Below are 17,678 nucleotides of genomic sequence, written 5' to 3' on the forward strand. Positions count from 1 at the left end.
GGTGGGAGGCAGTTCTGCAGAGAGGCCAGCATAAGCAAAGGCTTTGTGACAGTAATGTTTGTCTGAGCCCTAGTGTGCTTGGGAGTGAGGTAGGGAGGAGGGTCAAAGCCCCACAGGGTCATGGTCCAACACTGGGTTGACACTGACGAGTTTGAAAAAGGTGCTGGCATTGTCAGTCTTAGAGAGACTAGAGGGATTGCTGGAGGAGATCAAGTAAGAGGCACTAAGCGCCATGCTGGTGAGGGGTGGGTAGTGGGAGTGATGGCAGCACAAGTCAAGCTAAGGGAACCTGGGTAAAAGCACAAGAACTGGGGTGGTTCAGCCAGCTGTCAGATGGGAAGACGGAGGGCTCATCTGAGCTGGAACTAGGTACGCATTAGTCTGTGTCTCGTTGCTGTGACAAGTATCTCAGAGGATAGCTTAAAGGTGGAATCACTGGGATCCTGGTCTCAGAGGCTCTGGTCCATTGCTGGCCAGTTTCGTTGTTGGGCCTGAGATGAGGAAGAGCGTCAGGATGGAAGGATGTGGTGAATCAGAGCTGTCCACCTCATGGCCAGGAGGAGAGAGAAAGAGACACCAGGACCAGCCATCCTTCAGAGGCACGTCCCTAAGCGATCTCTCCTCCCTTCAGCCAAGCCCAGCTTTGGTCGCGTACTCAGGGTGGACTCACCAGTGGATTGACTGATACAGTTAGTGTCCTCTAGCTAATCACCCCTCACAATTGGCTCCGTTGTCTGGGGAACCGCGTCTTTAAACCGTGGGCCTTGTGGAAGACATCCCTATACAAACCATATCATGCACCATTCAGTTAGACACATGAAATAGGAAGCAGCTGCATAGATAGCCTGAGATTGCTAAGAGGCCTGGTCTAGAGCCTGGAACGCGGGGCTGGGGGACTAGTGGGAGAACCCGCGTCTCTTCCTGCCTGGGCCCAGGAGGGAGCAGAGACAGGTGGGAAGCACAGGGCAGATGCGGGCTTGTGGGCTTGGTAAGTGGGATGCCGAGGGAGGCTAGTAAGATGGCGTGCATACAGAGAGGTGGGGGTGGGGGGCTGGAATATAGGTTAAAAAACGATGGTGCATGAAAGGTTAGAGACCTGGTTACTGATGGGCTCTTGAGCTGTGTGGGTGGAGTGCTGCTGCAGGTAGAATCCAGACTGGCGTGGGCAGAAGTGAGGGCAGGACAGGGACCCGACAGGGAGCACAGGCTGTACTTGGTTGGGTGTGCTGTCAGAAAGAGGGGTGTGTGGCTCGGAGAAAGTTTGTCTTTTTCTTGGTCTTGAGGCTGACTCTTGCTGTGTAGTATTGGTTAGCCTGGAACTTGAGGCAGCTGTGCTTCGACCTCCTGAACGCTGGGATTACAAGGTGTGTCGCCACGCACACCTCTCGTTTTCTCACCTTAAGGTAGAAGACATTGGGATGGTTTGTTTGTTTGTTTGTTTGTTTGTTTATTTATTTATTTTATATAAGTACACTGTAGCTGTCTTCAGACACACCAGAAGAGAGAATTAGATCCCATTACAGATGGTTGTGACCCACCATGTGGTTGCTGGGAATTGAACTCAGGACCTCCGGAAGAGCAGTCCGTGCTCTTTTTTTTTTTCTTTAAATAAAAAGAGGGGCTCGTCCGGAGGGATTTTCTAAATGTTGTCGAAAAGGGATCTGCTTGAGGGAGGGGTTAAGTAGCAGGAAAGAGATAGGAGGATTTACACAGGCGTTCAGTACACACTGAGGGCCGCTCCTGTCTGCTGACACCTTCTAGTGGACGGCACAGGCTGGCTGGCATAGAGGCTCCACTCTGCTGGGGAAGAAGGCGTAAAGGAGCTGTCACATAGGATGCCAGGGGCCACCCCTCAGTACTGTGAAGAAAGCTGAGAGGAGTAAGCCAGAGGGAAAAGCAGAAGGTGTTGGGGATGCAGAGCAGCGTGGTTCCAGTGGCAGCTGTTGGTGATGCTGCAAGGCACCTCTGAAGTGGTAACGTGTGAGCCTGGGACTGAGAGCCATGGGACAGAGTGGGAGTGGAGGGTGCCATCCTGAGTTGTGGACCGGGAGACCAGAGTGGCGACTGGAGCCGTTAAGGATTCTGAACTTGGGTGCTGTTGGAGAGTTGAGCAGCTAAGGGCCATTGGCTCCCCTCAGTGTGAACCACTTCCCACATTGCCTATCTCCTTGCTGCCTCGAAACAGCTTCCAGAAGGAAGAGTTTGTTTTGGTTCGCAGTACCCTGTGGTGGGAGCTTGAGGCCTTGGTCACATGTCCACAGTCAGGAAGCAGAGAGCGGTGGATGCTGGGTCTCAGCTCTCTGAAATGATGCTACCCACAGTTAAAGTGGCTCCTCCTACCTCACCTGGTCTAATCTGGGCAATCTCACAGCCATGCCCGAGGCTTGTCTACTAGGTGTCTTTAGATGTATCAAGTTGTCACACTGTAAGATGGTCCCTCTGGCTGCTGTGTGGAGAAGTGCCATGAGGTGGGAGAGGGAGAGGAAGGCCAGAAGCAGAACAGGAAGGTAGGTAAGTGGGCAGTGATGGTAGCCTGTGATGGGGGATCTCCTCCCGGCCCACAGCGTAGGCTTGCTAACAGGAAGTGGAGGGAGTCTCCTTGTGCTGACATTTAACTTTTCCATTTCAGGAGCCTGCTACATCAGCTGTGAGGGTGCCAGTCAGTGAGAGAGACTGGGGGAGCGATGTATGGTATGCATGCATGGTGCAGAGATAGGGTAGGAGGACAGGCTGACCGTCTTCAGGCTCTCTCTGAGGCTGGCGATGGCAACATCATCGACCTGCCTGGTGTTGGATGTCTGCTTAGGTGGAGACAGGTCACCAGAGGGTGGAATTTTTTTTTTAAGTATCTTTTTCTTAAGAATTTTTATTTATTTTATGTGAATACATTGCATCTGTCTTCAGACACACCAGAAGAGGGCATCAGCTCCCATTACAGATGGTTGTGAGTCACCATGTGATTGCTGGGATTTGAACTCAGGACCTCTGGAAGAGCAGTCAGTGCTCTTAACCGCTGAGCCATCTCTCCAGCCCTGGAATTGTTATCTGGTCTCAGAAATTGAGACCAGAGGTTAGAAGTCATGGCTGTTGAGTGGCTCTCATCCTGTCAGCAGTTCTGCTGAAGGACTCCACATGGAAAATGCAGGAAGAGGAAAGCTGATGGGTCAGTCATGGCCAGCCAGAGTAAGGTTGTCTGGGAGCATTTGAGAAGGTAGGCTAGTTGGAAAGAGAGGAGGTCACATAGAGAGACGAGCAAGGAGCTAGAAGTGTCCCAGTTCCACACAGGGCCAAGATTCGGCATGTGTCCAGCCGCCGTGGGTGGATTTGGGCAGGTGGTTGAGGGCTGAGTTAGACAGGAGGGATCTGGCTGTCCTGTTGGAGAGAGGCTGTGGTCTGAGGGGATTGGCCGATAATGATCGTTGGGGAGTTCGATGTGAGGATCATTGCATCCACTGATGGGAAGGAGAGGCTGGTGAGCGGGGGTGCTGCTTTCACAGACAATGACAGTACCCAGAAGCCATCTGTGCAGAAGTCTGTGGCTTTTTAGCTGCAGCTGCCCTAGCCCAGGCCTATCTCCCTCCTTTGTGGCCTGCTCATTTATTGCTGCTGGCTGCCCCCCTGGCAGCTGTTGAGTGCAGTGCATTAGCACAGGAAGCAGTGGAGTGCAGGGCGAGTCCCACCAGCTACCTGTCTTCCTCTCAAGTGGTGAATGGGTGTGGTCAGTCTCTAGGTCCTCACTGAAAGTGTCTTGCTCCGCCACCCTGGGTCACAGAGGACAGTGAGCAATGTCACTAGTCCCAGGTCAGGGCACGCAGCAGCAGCTCTCCTGAGTGGCACAGGGGACTGCATTCCCACTGACTTTTGGCTTGAGATAAGAGCTAAAGTGACACTGCCACCTGCCGTGTGCCTGCTTTGCCTCTGTCAGATTATGGCACGACTTCTTTCCTGGGGTTGTTCATACAGTAGCCACACCCACGTCCTCTTACAGTCTGGGGGTCTGGGGGCTACTTCTTGTCATCTGAAGTTTCGCAGTAGGAAGTCAAGATTCCATAGGTTTGATGAGCCACCTGGTACCAGTCAGCTGACAGGTGTCCATGTGTTGCTTGTAACCTGGCTGCGTTTAAGTCTCACATTCACAGGCTGTCATGAGATTCTACCTCTCGCTTGCCCAGGTTCCTTGTTCTCCCTCTTTTCAGTGGGAAAATAATTGTGTTCTCTAAATATATCCAGAGCCCATGTCAACCAGAATCATGGTATGGTATATCTAAAGCCCATCTCAGCCAGAACTGTAGCACCAGGATCCATCTCTCAGCTGGAACTGAAGCCTATCCAGGACCTGTCAATCATCTGGAACCATAGTACATAGAGCCTCCCACCCCACCCCCCAGTCAGCTAGAATTGTGGATACCAGAGCTGTTCCTTGGACATTTCCAGCCTGTGGAAATGGTTTTGGCAGCTCATTTGCTGATGCTTCTTGCCTGGATGGTTTGCACATGGGTCCAGAGCACTGACTGGCCTGTGTGATTAGCTCCTGATTAACCTTGCCTTCCGTCCTCAGAGGCTGCCTGCTTCTGCAAAGGTTTTGTATTGTCTGTCTGTGCCACTGTTCTGCCCAGTGAACAGAGTGTCAGGGTGGTCTTTTTTCCCCCCTCAATAAAAGTAGTTTAGGAAGTGCAACAATTCCTAATTCTTAGCACTTAAGGGTAAATTAAGTGCTGTCATTGTGGGATTCGTATCTGAGATTTGCTTTGTTTTTTTATTTTTTGAGACAAAGTCTCTATACGTATCTCTGGCTGTCCTGGACTTCTTGATGTAGACCAGGCTGGCTACAAACTCAGAGAGATCCATTCTAGCTTCTGAGCGCTGGATTAAAGGTGTGCACCACTATGCCCAGCCGCCTGAGATTTCTTGAGCTTCCTGGTAATAGTAGCTCGTGGGTGAGGCCTCCTGTTTGCCCACACGCTACTACAGAGTGTGTGTCAGTGGTAGACTGCTTGCTAGCATGTGGAAGATCGTAGGCTCTACCCCCAGTGCCTTAGGCTAAGTAGAATGTACTTTTGCTTGGTCCTGAGAGGAATGGTGATTGGGAAACTCCATAGCTGGTTGCAAACCTGCTTCCAGCTGAAGAGAGCGCCTGTGTTTTGCATTGTTAGCTGAAGCTCTGTGGTTTTGTGTATACATGTTGTTTTGTTTATAGTTTACAAATTAATTCTCCATGCATGCTCCGAGAAGTAGGAACACATGAGCTTATGAACATGGTCTCTCTAGACTGATAAGTTCTCATCTCATTTCCTAGTCTGTAAGGTTTACAAGAGTCTGGTATACTTCTCTTGCTGCTCTTCAGCTGAGCCATACTGGGCTTGTGCAGAGCCTGCATTCTGTCTTCAGTTGATGATCGAGCTCTTTTTTTTGGGGGGGGGGTTCTTTTTTTTTCGGAGCTGGGGACCGAACCCAGGGCCTTGCACTTCCTAGGCAAGCGCTGTCAGTAAAGTATTGCTTCTGAGTTCTTCCCTTCCTTGAAAGAGAAACTGTGAGCCAGTAGCTTTGTGTTCAGGACAGCCAAATCAGTCTTATCTGGGCACAGTTATGGAAAAGCTGGATTTGCCTTGAGTTGCAATCTGAACTTTCCTGTAAAATCTGGGGTTTGCCTACTGGGCTAATCAGAGCAACCAATACCCTGGGTCAGTGTCTCTAGTGCCAGTGCCGGCCACTGAAGCCTGCTGTTCTACTGTCCCCAAGATGTCATCTCCCCATGCCTCTGCTGACATTTCCTGGTTGGCGTGCATTGGCCTTCAAGTGCGTATCCCTGCATTTAGTCTTACTGGTTTGGGTGTCTTGCTTGGGCAGTGAGTGGCTGTACTGGTGAGGTGTGTGTCCCTGGCTTGCACCGGTGGTGTTCAGAACAGATGGTTGGAGCCTCTAGCACGGACGTGGCTGTATGTGATGCACCTGAGCAGAAGACACCTTACACTTGAGCTGGCAGTCAGGTGCGTCTTGTGTGTCCCACAAGCTCGTTGTCTAAGCAAAGCCATTGTGTCAGGTAAGTTTATGGAAGCTACAGCCTGTAGGCCAGTCTTGTAGCTTCTGTTGGAGCTGGGGCCTCACTCTTAGATGATTTATGTCCTTCAAGGACAGGGTCCATGTTAACTGTTCCTTTCACAAGTGTCACAGGCCTCGTGGGCAGTTATCTGCTGTTTTGTTAGGCATGCAATAAGAATGTGTAGGCCACCCAGAAGGTTAGACATTACCATTTCTAGCTGGTTCAGTTTCTTGATTTTCCAAGTAAATGGAACTTAAGAACTTCCTAAAGTGTGTTTTGGCGCTGTTAGGGTGGCTGTTGCCCTCACCCAGATTGCTTGCTCTGAAGAGAGTGTGTAGAAAGTGTTTCCTCACTCACTATGGTAGTTCCCTCCCTCCCTCCCTCCCTCCCTCTCTCCTCTTCTTGCTTCCCTCCCTCACCACCACCCGGGCCTGGGGGCCCAACATACAGGAGCGCATGGAGTAGATTGCTGGGTGGGGTCATTAGATAGGGTACTCTCTTGTTTCAGTGGTACTGACCTCAAAAGTGTTTAGATTATAGAAAAATGTGGGGAAAAAAAGGAAGGGGCTGGAAAGATGATGCCTCAGCAGCTTAGAGCTCTGGCTGCTTTTCTAGAGGACCGGAATTTGATTGCCAGCACCCACACTGAGGCTCGCAACTGTCTGTAGCTCCAGTTGCAGGGGAGTTTGGGCATCAAGCACACATGTGCACAGATATACATGCAGCCAAAACGCCCATACACATTTAAAAAAAGGAAAAATAAAAAAGTAGGTGAAGGCGCCTGCGACCAATCCCGAGCAGTGAACTGCCAACTGACAGTCGTTCTCTGATCCTCACTGATGCCCCTCCCCCAGCTAACTAAGCATAGTTAGAACGAACCAAACATCACCACTCCACTACTTAAGTAACTTCCAATATTTGCCTAACTCCTGTCAGTATTTTCTTAAGCAGTTTCCAGTCGCCTGTGTATGGTTTTGCACAGCTGATGTTCGTATTAACTAATTTAACACACACCTATGCAGAGAAGGAGGAGCACAGACCACAGAGCCAGGGCCTAGGCTCAGACTCTTGCTCCCCCATTTCTTAATGAGTAATGTGAAGAAGTTCCTGTTTCTCATGATGGCCGAATTTCCTCACTGAAATCATTCGTTCTCACTGAGGGAGTTTGCTCAGGGAACATTTGTATTCAGGATTACAGGAGAGCATGCTGGTACCTCCCAGCAGCACTCAACAGGCTGAGGCAGGAGGACTCCAGCTAGCCTTGGTGCTGTGGTGAGGCCTTATCACAAAGCACAACATAACACTGCAGGGGCAGGAAATGCTGCTGTCATCTAGAGGGTAGAGGATGGCTCCAGCGTGCCAGTGGTGAGAGGGAACAGTAGTGCCCACCCTCAGGGTCCTGTGGGCATCAGGCGAAGGGAACATAAACTTACATGCACAGTGACTCCCATGGGCCAGCATTACTGTTGTGATAAGTTCTTGCTTCACATTATATCAAAATAGGAGTGTTGCACAGTCTTGTGGATATTCTTTAGTGGTGTCCTGTCCTTCTTCTCTGCAAGCCTTGCCGGCTCCTAATGTGTTCTTTCTTCTTCCACCAGATGAAATTAAAGCAGAACTAGAAAAGCAGAGGTAAGCAGCCGTGCTTCCTCCTTTTGGGGGTGCAGCAGGTGGTGGCCGTGGGAACCCCTTCCCATGTGTGTTTACTGTCATATTTAAAGGAGCAGCACACACTCTGCTGGCACCGTGCTCACACAGCAGAGCTGGGCTGGGCAGGGGACTGGCCCGGTGCTGTGTGCTTGGAGGGATGGCTGAAGAAGGCCAAGTTGATGCCTGTACACCTTCTCTTGAGAAGGAGGCGGAAGCCTTGTCTTGTGCAAAGGGCAGCTCGCTCCAGGAGTCTCCTCCTTATCTTGACTGGAGTCAGCAGTCACAGCTCAGAAACATGGCTCTGCCATGGCTGCATCAGATTTAGTTCACTCACAATCCGAGCTCTTGCTTTCTGCACAGACATCCTGGCCGTTTCCTTCTCAGGTTAGGTGCACTCAGCCCATGACCACATTGCCCAGTACAGCGCTTCCCGCACTTTAACTAAGTGCTTGCGCTCAAGATGGGAACATAGAGTGAGATGGACAGAGGCAAGCGTATTTTTTCTCATTCTTCCTCTTGGCCCTTTCCTGCTTTTCCCTAGGCTTGGCGCTGCGGCTCCACCAAAGGCAAACTTCATTGAAGCTGACAAGTATTTCCTTCCATTCGAGCTGGCCTGCCAATCCAAGTCCCCTCGGGTGGTCAGCACGTCCCTGGACTGCTTGCAGGTACCATGTTTAGACTTGGTGTGAGCACTGCATTACCCATAGCTGTGCTGCTCTGGCACTGAGAATGCCCCCCTGGAGGCGGTGGCCCAAGAGCAGCCCAGAGCTTCCTTGGTGAAGAGGACTTGGTGGGAAGGGGCCTGCACTCCTTTGCGACAGGCGCCTTTCTCCAGTGGTACTTTATTTGTAGGTTGACCGTGTTTGATATGCTTGGCGCATGCTAGGCTCCCAGTGTCCTTGTTGATGGTGTTCATGTGCACTCTCAGGTGTCCAAACAGGTACAGCCGCACCTCATTGTTTGCGGCAGTTCTGAGCTACAGTTGCTGTGAACATGAACTAACCAGCCCAAAGCAGGGCGGGCTTGGGTTCCCTGGTCTCCATTTTGGCCGAGCTGATGAGTGTATAAGTTCATCCTCTGTGTGTTTTTATGTAAAGATCCCGCTTAATGTGCACCATTGGCTCATCAACGTCAGTTCACAGCCGCTGGAATGCCACGCTCGAACCCAGCTTACTTGATACCTGCAGTTTCTTGTAAGACAGTTCAGCCTTCTTGCTCCTTGATGGTAGCAAGCACCTTCGCACACACTAGGGAGGTGTTTTAAAGAGCATAAAGGATAAAATTGTGAAAGCCACACAGTAAAAACATCACAGAAATAACACTTGAATGTGGAAGAAAATCTGAAAGAAAGCTATGTCTCCTCGTCCACCTCAGCCGTGATTCAGGGTTTCACTGTTCTGGGCATTTCTACAAGTAACCACAGTTCTGACTGGGGGCTTTCAAGTGCAAGCGAGTGAGTGAGAGAGCGAGTGGGTGGGTGACTACACTTGAGGCCAGCAGTCTGCAAACAATGAAGATTGGCTGTGGTTGGAGCTTCCTCACTGATGCTCTCTAACTGCTGAACACTGAGGAATGCAGAGATGGGAATCCGTCCTACAGAATCGTGAGAGACAGGGCAGCCCAGGTGCCTCAGTTCCCAAGTCACATTTTTTTTCTAAAGATAGCTCCAAGTTTCTCATCACCTCTTCACCTTAGTGGGCAGTCCCGTCAGTGGGAGAAGCTTTGAGTGTTGTGGAAGTCACAGCAGCTCCCGGAACTGTGAACAGATGCTTCCGTTAGGCTTAGAGTTGGGTTACGAGGTCTGTGAAGCCGCGTGCAGATTTGTGTTTCTTGACAAAGAATGCTGTCATTGCTTGGTTCTGTGTGCCAAGGCATAGAACTGCAGAGCCCCATCCTCAGTCTCATATTTACTTCATTAATCTCTTCTTCCAATAGTCACACACTTTAGAACTGGTGACAGCATTTTCCCCCTCCTGCCATGACAGCGGGGTTTTTTCCCACAGAAACCTCTTCCAAATGAAAACTTGTTTCTCTCGTTCCAGGCAACTCTGTCCATGTCCTATGCGAATGTCTAATGAGCTCAGAGTTCTCAAATGGCAGGCCCAGTCTCCCTTCATCCTGGAATACTTGGTGCTGTGAATGCTTTCTGAGGAAATTTGACATAAGCTGAATTTTAGTTCTTTGCTTCCCATGATGAGGTTTAGTTTGGGAATGGGCTAACCCGTTAGTGCCGCCGTAAGCGTGGCAGCTCTCACCTTCCCTGGGCTGTTGGCCTGGCCAGACGCTCATCGGCATCACCTCGTTTAAGCTTCAGAAGAACCCACTCTTGTTTTTTTTCTGTTTTCTTTTGTTTGTTGTTTCAAGACAGGGTTTCTTCTGCATAGCCATGGCTCTTCTGGAACTCACTTATAGACCAGACTGGCCTTGAACTTGTAGATCTGTCTGCCTCTGCCTCTGCCTCTGCCTCTGCCTCTGCCTCTGCCTCTGCCTCATTGAGTGCTGCTTCGTTCTTGTCTTAGAGTCAAGGGCCCTGGGGCTTAGATGATAAAGTGGCTGGCTCAGCTCAGAGTCACCTGTCCAATAAGTCGGGGCTTCTTTGTGTTGTAGGACTTCCCAACCCCACACTTAGGGTCTAGTCTGTTGTTGGCTGTCTGTTGTCTGCTTTTGTGGATAGCTTTATTGGAGCACAGTGGTCTCAGCATGGGCTGTGATAACTGAGTCCCGCAGAACACCAGGCCCTCTCTCGCAGCTCTGAGGGGGGGGCAGTTCAAGATCAAGGCCCTTGCTGATTTGGTGAGGACTCTGGCTCAACTTGTAGCATGCCATATTCTTACTGTGCCCTCGTGTACTAGAGAACAAGCAAGCCCTCTGCTCTGTTCTTACAGAGCACAGACTCCATTCTGAGGGCACAGCCCTTGTGACCTTAAGTCTGTTTAGCTCCCACAGACCCACCATTTTAATGGTCACTTTTGGTTCTGGGACTAGAGAATCTGGATCGAGGCACATAACCTTCAGTCATAGCAGCAGAGACAGAGTGCTCACTTGCTTATTTGAGCCTGCCTTCTCACCAGTGTGGCTCCAGTGAATAGATGCGGCAGAGACCACCTGACCCATGTGTTCAGAACCGGTCCTTTATGCTCTAACTGTCACCCTGTGACCTGGCTTTTCCAGGGGTGGCATTAGTGTCTTCACTCTGTGTGCATACATGATTTTAAACACCTTGGAGCTCTGTTTCACTTCTGCCCACTGGGAGTCTTGATGCTTGAGGTGTGTGGTTCTCCTTTTGAATGAATCCTCTGGAATGGAATACGGATACTGAGGTCTCCTTGTTTAGTGTAAAAGCTGTAAAGTGCACCCCTTTTATGACTTTAGGAAGTAGATGGGCACCTGGAAGACTGAATGGAAACGGAGCTTACCCTCTGCTGCCCGGCTAAGCCTGTCTGACTGGAATTTCCTGGCAGTTGAGGAAGCTCATGCCTTGGAAACTAAAGGCCAGAATCTGGGGTGAAGTCTGATTTTGACAGAAGTGGAGCCAGCTAAAGTCACCTACACTGTGCCTTGTCACCCATTTCTCTTGGCGGTGACAGGGACAAAGGGTTTGCTTTGTAAGGCACATAGTTGGCACAGATGTGTGTGTGTCCTGTGTCTCCCCCCCTCCCCCCATTTGGAGAAGCCTAGAGATCATGCAGCAGCCCCTGCAGCACTGAGGAACCTCAGCTTCTTTTTTTTTTTTTTTTTCTTTTTTCTTTTTTTCCGGAGCTGGGGACCGAACCCAGGGTCTTGCGCTTGCTAGGCAAGTGCTCTACCGCTGAGCTAAATCCCCAACCCCGAACCTCGGCTTCTTTCAGTGCTCAGTGACCCATGGCCCAGGGCAGAGCCTGTCTTTCCTAAGCTAATTTTTTTTCTGGCTGCATATTAATATTTTTTGGAATATATTGTTTAAAGATGTATTTATTTGTTATGTGTTTGTCTTCAGACACCCCAGAAGAGGGCACCAGATCCCATTACAGATGGTTGTGAGCCACCATGTGGTTGCTGGGAATTGAACTCAGGACCTCTGGAAGAGCAGTCAGTGCTCTTAACCACTGAGCCACCTCTCCAGCCCTTGCAATATATTTTAACTTAAAATTAACATTATATATATGTGTGTATATATATATATATATATATATATATATATATATGAACTTTTTTCATTATAAAACATATAAAACTAGAATTTTGTTTTTCGTTTTTTTCAAGACAGGGTCTCACTGCGTAGCTCTGGCTGTCCTGGAACTCACTGATCAGACTAGCCTTGAACTCACATAGATCCTCCTGCCTCTGCCTCCTGAGTGCTGGGATTAAGTCATACACCACTACACCTTGCTTCAAAAATAGAAATTTTAAAGGTGAAGATAAAAGTTAAATACAGGTCACGTGTGTGGGCAGACAAGTGGAGCTCTGTGTGATGGAGGCCACCCAAGGCCGCACAGTGAGGACCTGCCTCACACAATCGACAGGAACGTCGGCAGGAGAGATGTTTCATCTGTAAGTGCGTTGGCTGCTCTTCCAGAGGACTCAGATTCAAGTCTCAGTGCCCAGATGGTGGCTCTCAACCATCTGTCACTCCAGTTCCAGGGGATCTGATGTCCTCTTCTGGCCTCCATAGGACACATGTAGTAAAATACTCTACACATAAAATATAGCAGTAAATATTTTTTAATTAGGCACTGCATTTGTACTAGAGATTTTGTGGTAGACTACTGGTCTAGCTTGCATGAGACCCAGTACAGCAAAGAATACTCAGGAGACAGAGGACGGAGGATCAGAAGTTCAAGGTCTGGTGTACAGAAGTCTCTGTCTCAAAATCAAGAAAAAAAGATTAAAAAATAGAATTCCATTTTCTTTTTATGAAGCTTGTAAGAAATGATTGGCCCAGGCTGTCCTTCCTGTTGTGTTTTAGCTCTTTTTGTTGTTTGGTTTTGTGTGGGGGTATAGGTTCTGTGTGGGTTTGTGGTGGCATGCATGGATATATGTGGGTCCATGTAGAAGTCTGAGATAACCTTGTTCTTCAGGAGCTGTTCGCCTTGGTTTGGTCTCTCATTGGCACCTGGGGTTCAGTGCTAGGCTAGGCTGTCGGGCCAGCAAGCCTCAGGGGTCTGCCTGTCTCCACCTCCTGGGCACTGGAGTGGCAAGGGCATGTCACCCTCTATACCCAGCCTTTTACGTGGGTGCTCACATGTAATGGGTATCACATTTAGTTCCTCATCCTTGCATGGCAAGCATTAATGACTAAGCCCTTAATTAAAGTTAATTATTTAGTATTATTATTTTGGGGGCAGAACCTGATTATCTATTGCTTTTTGGCATGGACCTTGCTTTGTAGACCAGAGATCCACCTGCTTCTGCCTTGTGGGTGTTGAGATTCAAGAGTGTGGCCCTGTTTTTATTTTTTGATACAAACTCTTGCTATGTAGGCCTAGGCTAGTATCAAATTCATAATCTTCTGCCTCAACTTCCATGTAACCATGTCCGACTGGAAGCCTGTTTTCTTGTTTTTGGTGCTTGGGATGGAGTGAAACCCAGGTGTGATCCCAGAGCTTCAAGCTGCTGCCTGGGCCCAGAGAGCTTCCTTTTCAACATCGGTGTTGAGATATCCACTCATCCGCTCATATCCCACTGCTCACAGCAGAATGTCAATCCTAATGTCAGGAGGAAGAAGCAGTGGCAGAACTTGACACTTGTCCAGCCTCCCAGGAGCCTGAGCAGCCGGTCGGGGTGAGGATGAGCAGCTCTGGCTTGTCCTCCATTCTACCCCTGCCTGCTTCCTTCTGGCTTGTCCCAGAGCTGGGCTTGAACAGCAGAGGGGCAGGCAGTCTGTTCTGTCAGTGTACTCTGTTTCTGCTCTAGGCCACTCTCTTATTTTCTGCTTATCGAATGAAGGTGCTTGGTAGCTGATATGTAGAAAGCCACTCAGAGTGGCTAGAGGGATGGCTCAACGGTTAAGAGCACTGACTGCTCTCCCAGAGGTACTGAGTTCAGTTCCCAGCAACTGCATGGTGGCTCACAACCATCTGTAATGGGATCCAATTCTGGCATGTCTGAAGACAGCTACAGTGTACTCAATATACATAAAATAAATAAATTTAAAAAAAAGGAATGTTTGAAAGCCACTCAGAAATGGTGTAAGCTTATGCAGGGTGACCCCTCCCCCCAGCACACTTGGTTGCCTGCTTGTGTAGGGAGGCAGGGATGTGAGCAGCCAGAAGCACAGTTACATATAGAGCAGCAGCATGCCCACCTCCTTACCGCTCCCCGAAGCACAGTGTGCCCTGGAGCCTGGGCCTTTTGTTGGATTGACCTGTAGAATAACCTGTAAAATTGGGAGAAAGAACCGGATTCCTGGGCTTCTGCCCCATAACTTCTAGTTCAGTAGGCCCCGGTTGAAGTCCAGGAAGCTGCATTTTGAGATTTCTTCTGGATGGTTCTTAATCTCTGCCAGGCGTAGCGCTTACTCTGACCTCTGTCTCTCGGGTCTCTCTCTGTGCCAAGGTCCAGGTTGGGTATGAGGTGGCACTGGCAGGTGGCCTCTGAGCAGCAGCTGCCTGCCCAGATGGTAAAGTTCCCGTTCAGAATGGCGGTTCTTGCCTGGCTCCTGGGAGGGACTGCTGCCATGGGAACCAGGGGTTCAGGGCCATCCTCCTTCCTGTCTTGTTACTTTGCCAGGCAGGATCTTGGAACTTTTGCTCTTTTGCTCTTTTGTGTGCAGAAACTCATCGCATATGGGCACATCACTGGCAATGCCCCCGACAGTGGTGCTCCTGGGAAGCGGCTGATCGACAGGATTGTGGAGACGGTTTGCAATTGTTTTCAGGGCCCTCAGACAGATGAAGGCGTTCAGCTACAGATAATTAAGGTATTTCTGTGTGCCTGGTCAGGGTTTGAGGTGTGGGTTTTAACTGACCGTGTTAGTTGAGTGGTGTTGAGACAGAAAAGTTAGATGTGCTCCTCAGTTCTTCTGTGAAGGAAGTGTCATGACTTAGGAGCTCGACCAGGTGTGTCCCAGGTAAACAGTTCACTAACGATTGGGTTATCGTGAGCTCATTTGCTTGAGAGTTTCTGGGGCCGCTGGAGAGTCTTCGCTCCAGCCAACCATCAGCCATCGCTGTACACAAGTCTCCATCGCTGCTCTCCAGCCCTGAGCCCACCCTGTCTCCCATCTTCCAGGCTCTCCCGTCTTCTGTGTCTCCTGCAGGAAAGCTTGGAGTGAGCTAGTACTGCCGCCAGGGAGTGTCAGGGGGTGGGTGGGTAGACCAAGGCTTCCCTCCTGATCTTAGGTGCCAGGTAGCTCAGCTGTGTGGCACAGGCTCCCTGTGTATTTTGTGAGGAGAGGATCTAGTTTTCATTTTAGGTTTTTACTTTTTTTATTTTAGATTTTTTTCAATCAATATTAATGTTCAGAATTTTCGGGGTTTTCTCTAAAACTTACAAGAAAATTTTTAGCAAGCGCTAGAACACCTACTTCACAGTGTGATTACTTAAAATAACGTGAGTTTAGGGAATCAGCAATTGCTTTTTTAACTCCAAACAGTAGGAGGTTGGCTCTGGGTACTAATCAGCCAGAGGAGTTTGCTGGACCCTGAGAAGTTAGAAAAATCAGCTGGTATGTTGCTGCCACATATAATCTTAGCCCTCGGGAGACAGCCAGGAGAATTGCTGACAGTGCGAGGCCTGCCTGTGTATAGCCAGGTTCAGGACAGCCAGGATTACTGCCTGAGACTTACTTTCAGGAAAAAATGGGGGGTGGGGGAAATGGGATGGGGACAAGCCCTTCAACTGTTCTAGAAAGCCTGCCCAGGAGGAACGTGGCATAGAGGAAGGTGGCCATTTCTGATCTGTCTCAGGCTCTTCTGACTGCTGTGACTTCCCCACACATTGAAATCCATGAGGGCACCATTCTACAGACAGTGAGGACATGCTACAATATCTATTTGGCCAGCAAAAACCTCATCAATCAAACCACCGCCAAGGCCACGCTCACCCAAATGCTGAATGTCATCTTCACCCGCATGGAAAACCAAGTGGTGAGTGACAGCTGTGCTGGGCCTGTGTCCTGCTGAGTTAGCCCGTGCATACACGTGCATGTGTCAGTGTTAGTCACTGGCACTGGCGTGGGAAGGGTTGTGTGTGTACCTGCAGGTGCGGGGTGTGTGTGCGTGCGTATGTGTGGCACTAGCACTGGCACCGGCACTGGAAGGGTCGTCCTTCCTGAGACTTGTGATTTTATTTTATTTTATTTTATTTTATTTTATTTTATTTTATTTTATTTTATTTTATTTTATTTTATTTTCTATTCTTTTTTTCGGAGCTGGGGATCGAACCCAGGGCCTTGCGCTTGCTAGGAGCCAAATCCCCAACCCCGAGACTTGTGATTTTAAAAGCAGATTGTCACTCTAGCATGGGTTTTGAAGTTTAGTCATCACAGTCTAAGTTTACTTTGGACTTACTTCTTTTTAAAAACTTTATGCTGGACTGGGTTATAGTTTAGCAGGAGAGCCCTTCCCCGGGATACATAAGGCTTTAAGTTTAGTCCTGGTACCCAGGAAAACAGAACAGAAGTCTGATCAGCTGCTTGAAATATTATAACACAATAATTTGGAGTAATTTTTGTTTTTTAATGAAACGCCAGAACCGTTTAGATGGAATCCCTTCTCTCTTGTCTTTTAGTTACAGGAGGCCAGAGAATTGGAAAAACCAATCCAGTCAAAACCTCAGTCCCCAGTGATCCAGGCCACAGCAGGATCTCCCAAGTTCAGTCGACTGAAGCAGAGCCAGGCCCAGAGCAAACCAACAACTCCTGAAAAGACAGAATTGCCCAATGGTGACCACGCCAGGAGTAGCCTAGGAAAAGTGAATTCAGAAAATGGAGAGGCTCACCGAGAAAGAGGCTCATCAATCTCCGGTAGAGCTGAGCCTTCTGGGGGTGAGCTGGCGTCTTCCTTGGGTTGTGGGACACGCTGGGAAGTGTTGGTTGGTAGTTAGGGAAACCCTGGAGGTAGGGAGCTTGTCTGTTCTGGCCTTGCCTTGGCTTCCCCTTTCTCTTACTACATGGGGCACAGCCAGTAAGGCTGATAGGAGGCCTGGAATGGAGCCAGCTGCTGCTGCTTCCTGTCAGGCATGGCGCAGTTGGAGCAGTTTGGGGCACTTGGTCTCCACAGGGAGTTAAGTAGGTGCTTGTCGGTACTTGGCCGTCTGGTACCATGCATAGAGCCCCGTGAAGAGCTAGAGCACGATGAGGAGACATGTGCACGGTCAGGCAGGTGGCCTGGTGGCAGCTTTGTTCTTCTAGTCATCAAACAGAATTCACTTGACTCTTTCTTTGTGGTTTAATTTTTTAAAAAATTGGTTTGTGTGTTTGTGAGCACTTGTGTGTGAGCATGAATATTCATGTGCCACAGGGCACCTATAGAGGTCAGACTATAGCTTGTGGGAGTCATGCTCTCCGAGGTAGAACTCATGGAGTCAGGCTTGGCAGTAAGCACATTTGCTGAGCCATCTTACTGGTCCTTTATTTCCATTTTAAACAAAATAATATGCCAGGGCTGGTTATAATCAGACAGTAAATGACGCATCAAGCATAAAATTGTGATGATTTAGGTTTATCTGCATCCCCTCCTGACATTGATCTGAACCAGATCCAAGTCTTCGGCCATCACCGCCCTGTCTTTCCAATTGGTGACCAATTCTTCAGTCACGCCCTTTGCTCTACACATTTCCAGCTGATGTCAGCTCTGCTTCGGTTATGCAGCTGATAACGCCTTCAGACGGTAGTGTCTCCTGCTGGGGACACATGGGACATCTTATTAGAGGGCAGTAGTGCACCTGAGCAAGCAGAAGAGCAGCCCTCTGTGCTTTAACATAGCTTTTCTGTGTTACGTTCTGGGTGCAGCTGGACTGCTGTTTAAAAGTGAGGTCCCAACCTCCCCCATGCGAAACCCTCTGGTAA

The 17,678-nt window shown here is 49.3% G+C and overlaps 1 protein-coding gene across 2 annotated transcripts in view; it reads left to right on the forward strand.

Moving 5' to 3' along the window:
- The window catches only part of Arfgef2 (ARF guanine nucleotide exchange factor 2), an 86,342-nt gene that overhangs the window by 7,516 nt on the left and 61,148 nt on the right, over positions 1 to 17,678 (forward strand). For both annotated transcript variants that reach the window (NM_181083.3, NM_001430231.1), the window contains 5 exon segments: positions 7,642 to 7,672; positions 8,232 to 8,355; positions 14,442 to 14,588; positions 15,577 to 15,756; positions 16,400 to 16,655. In NM_181083.3, coding sequence (NP_851597.2) covers positions 7,642 to 7,672; positions 8,232 to 8,355; positions 14,442 to 14,588; positions 15,577 to 15,756; positions 16,400 to 16,655 — 738 coding nt within the window.

The sequence above is a fragment of the Rattus norvegicus genome, chromosome 3, assembly GCF_021556685.1.
Source record: "Rattus norvegicus strain SHRSP/BbbUtx chromosome 3, alternate assembly SHRSP_T2T, whole genome shotgun sequence".
NCBI classification, from domain to species: domain Eukaryota; kingdom Metazoa; phylum Chordata; class Mammalia; order Rodentia; family Muridae; genus Rattus; species Rattus norvegicus.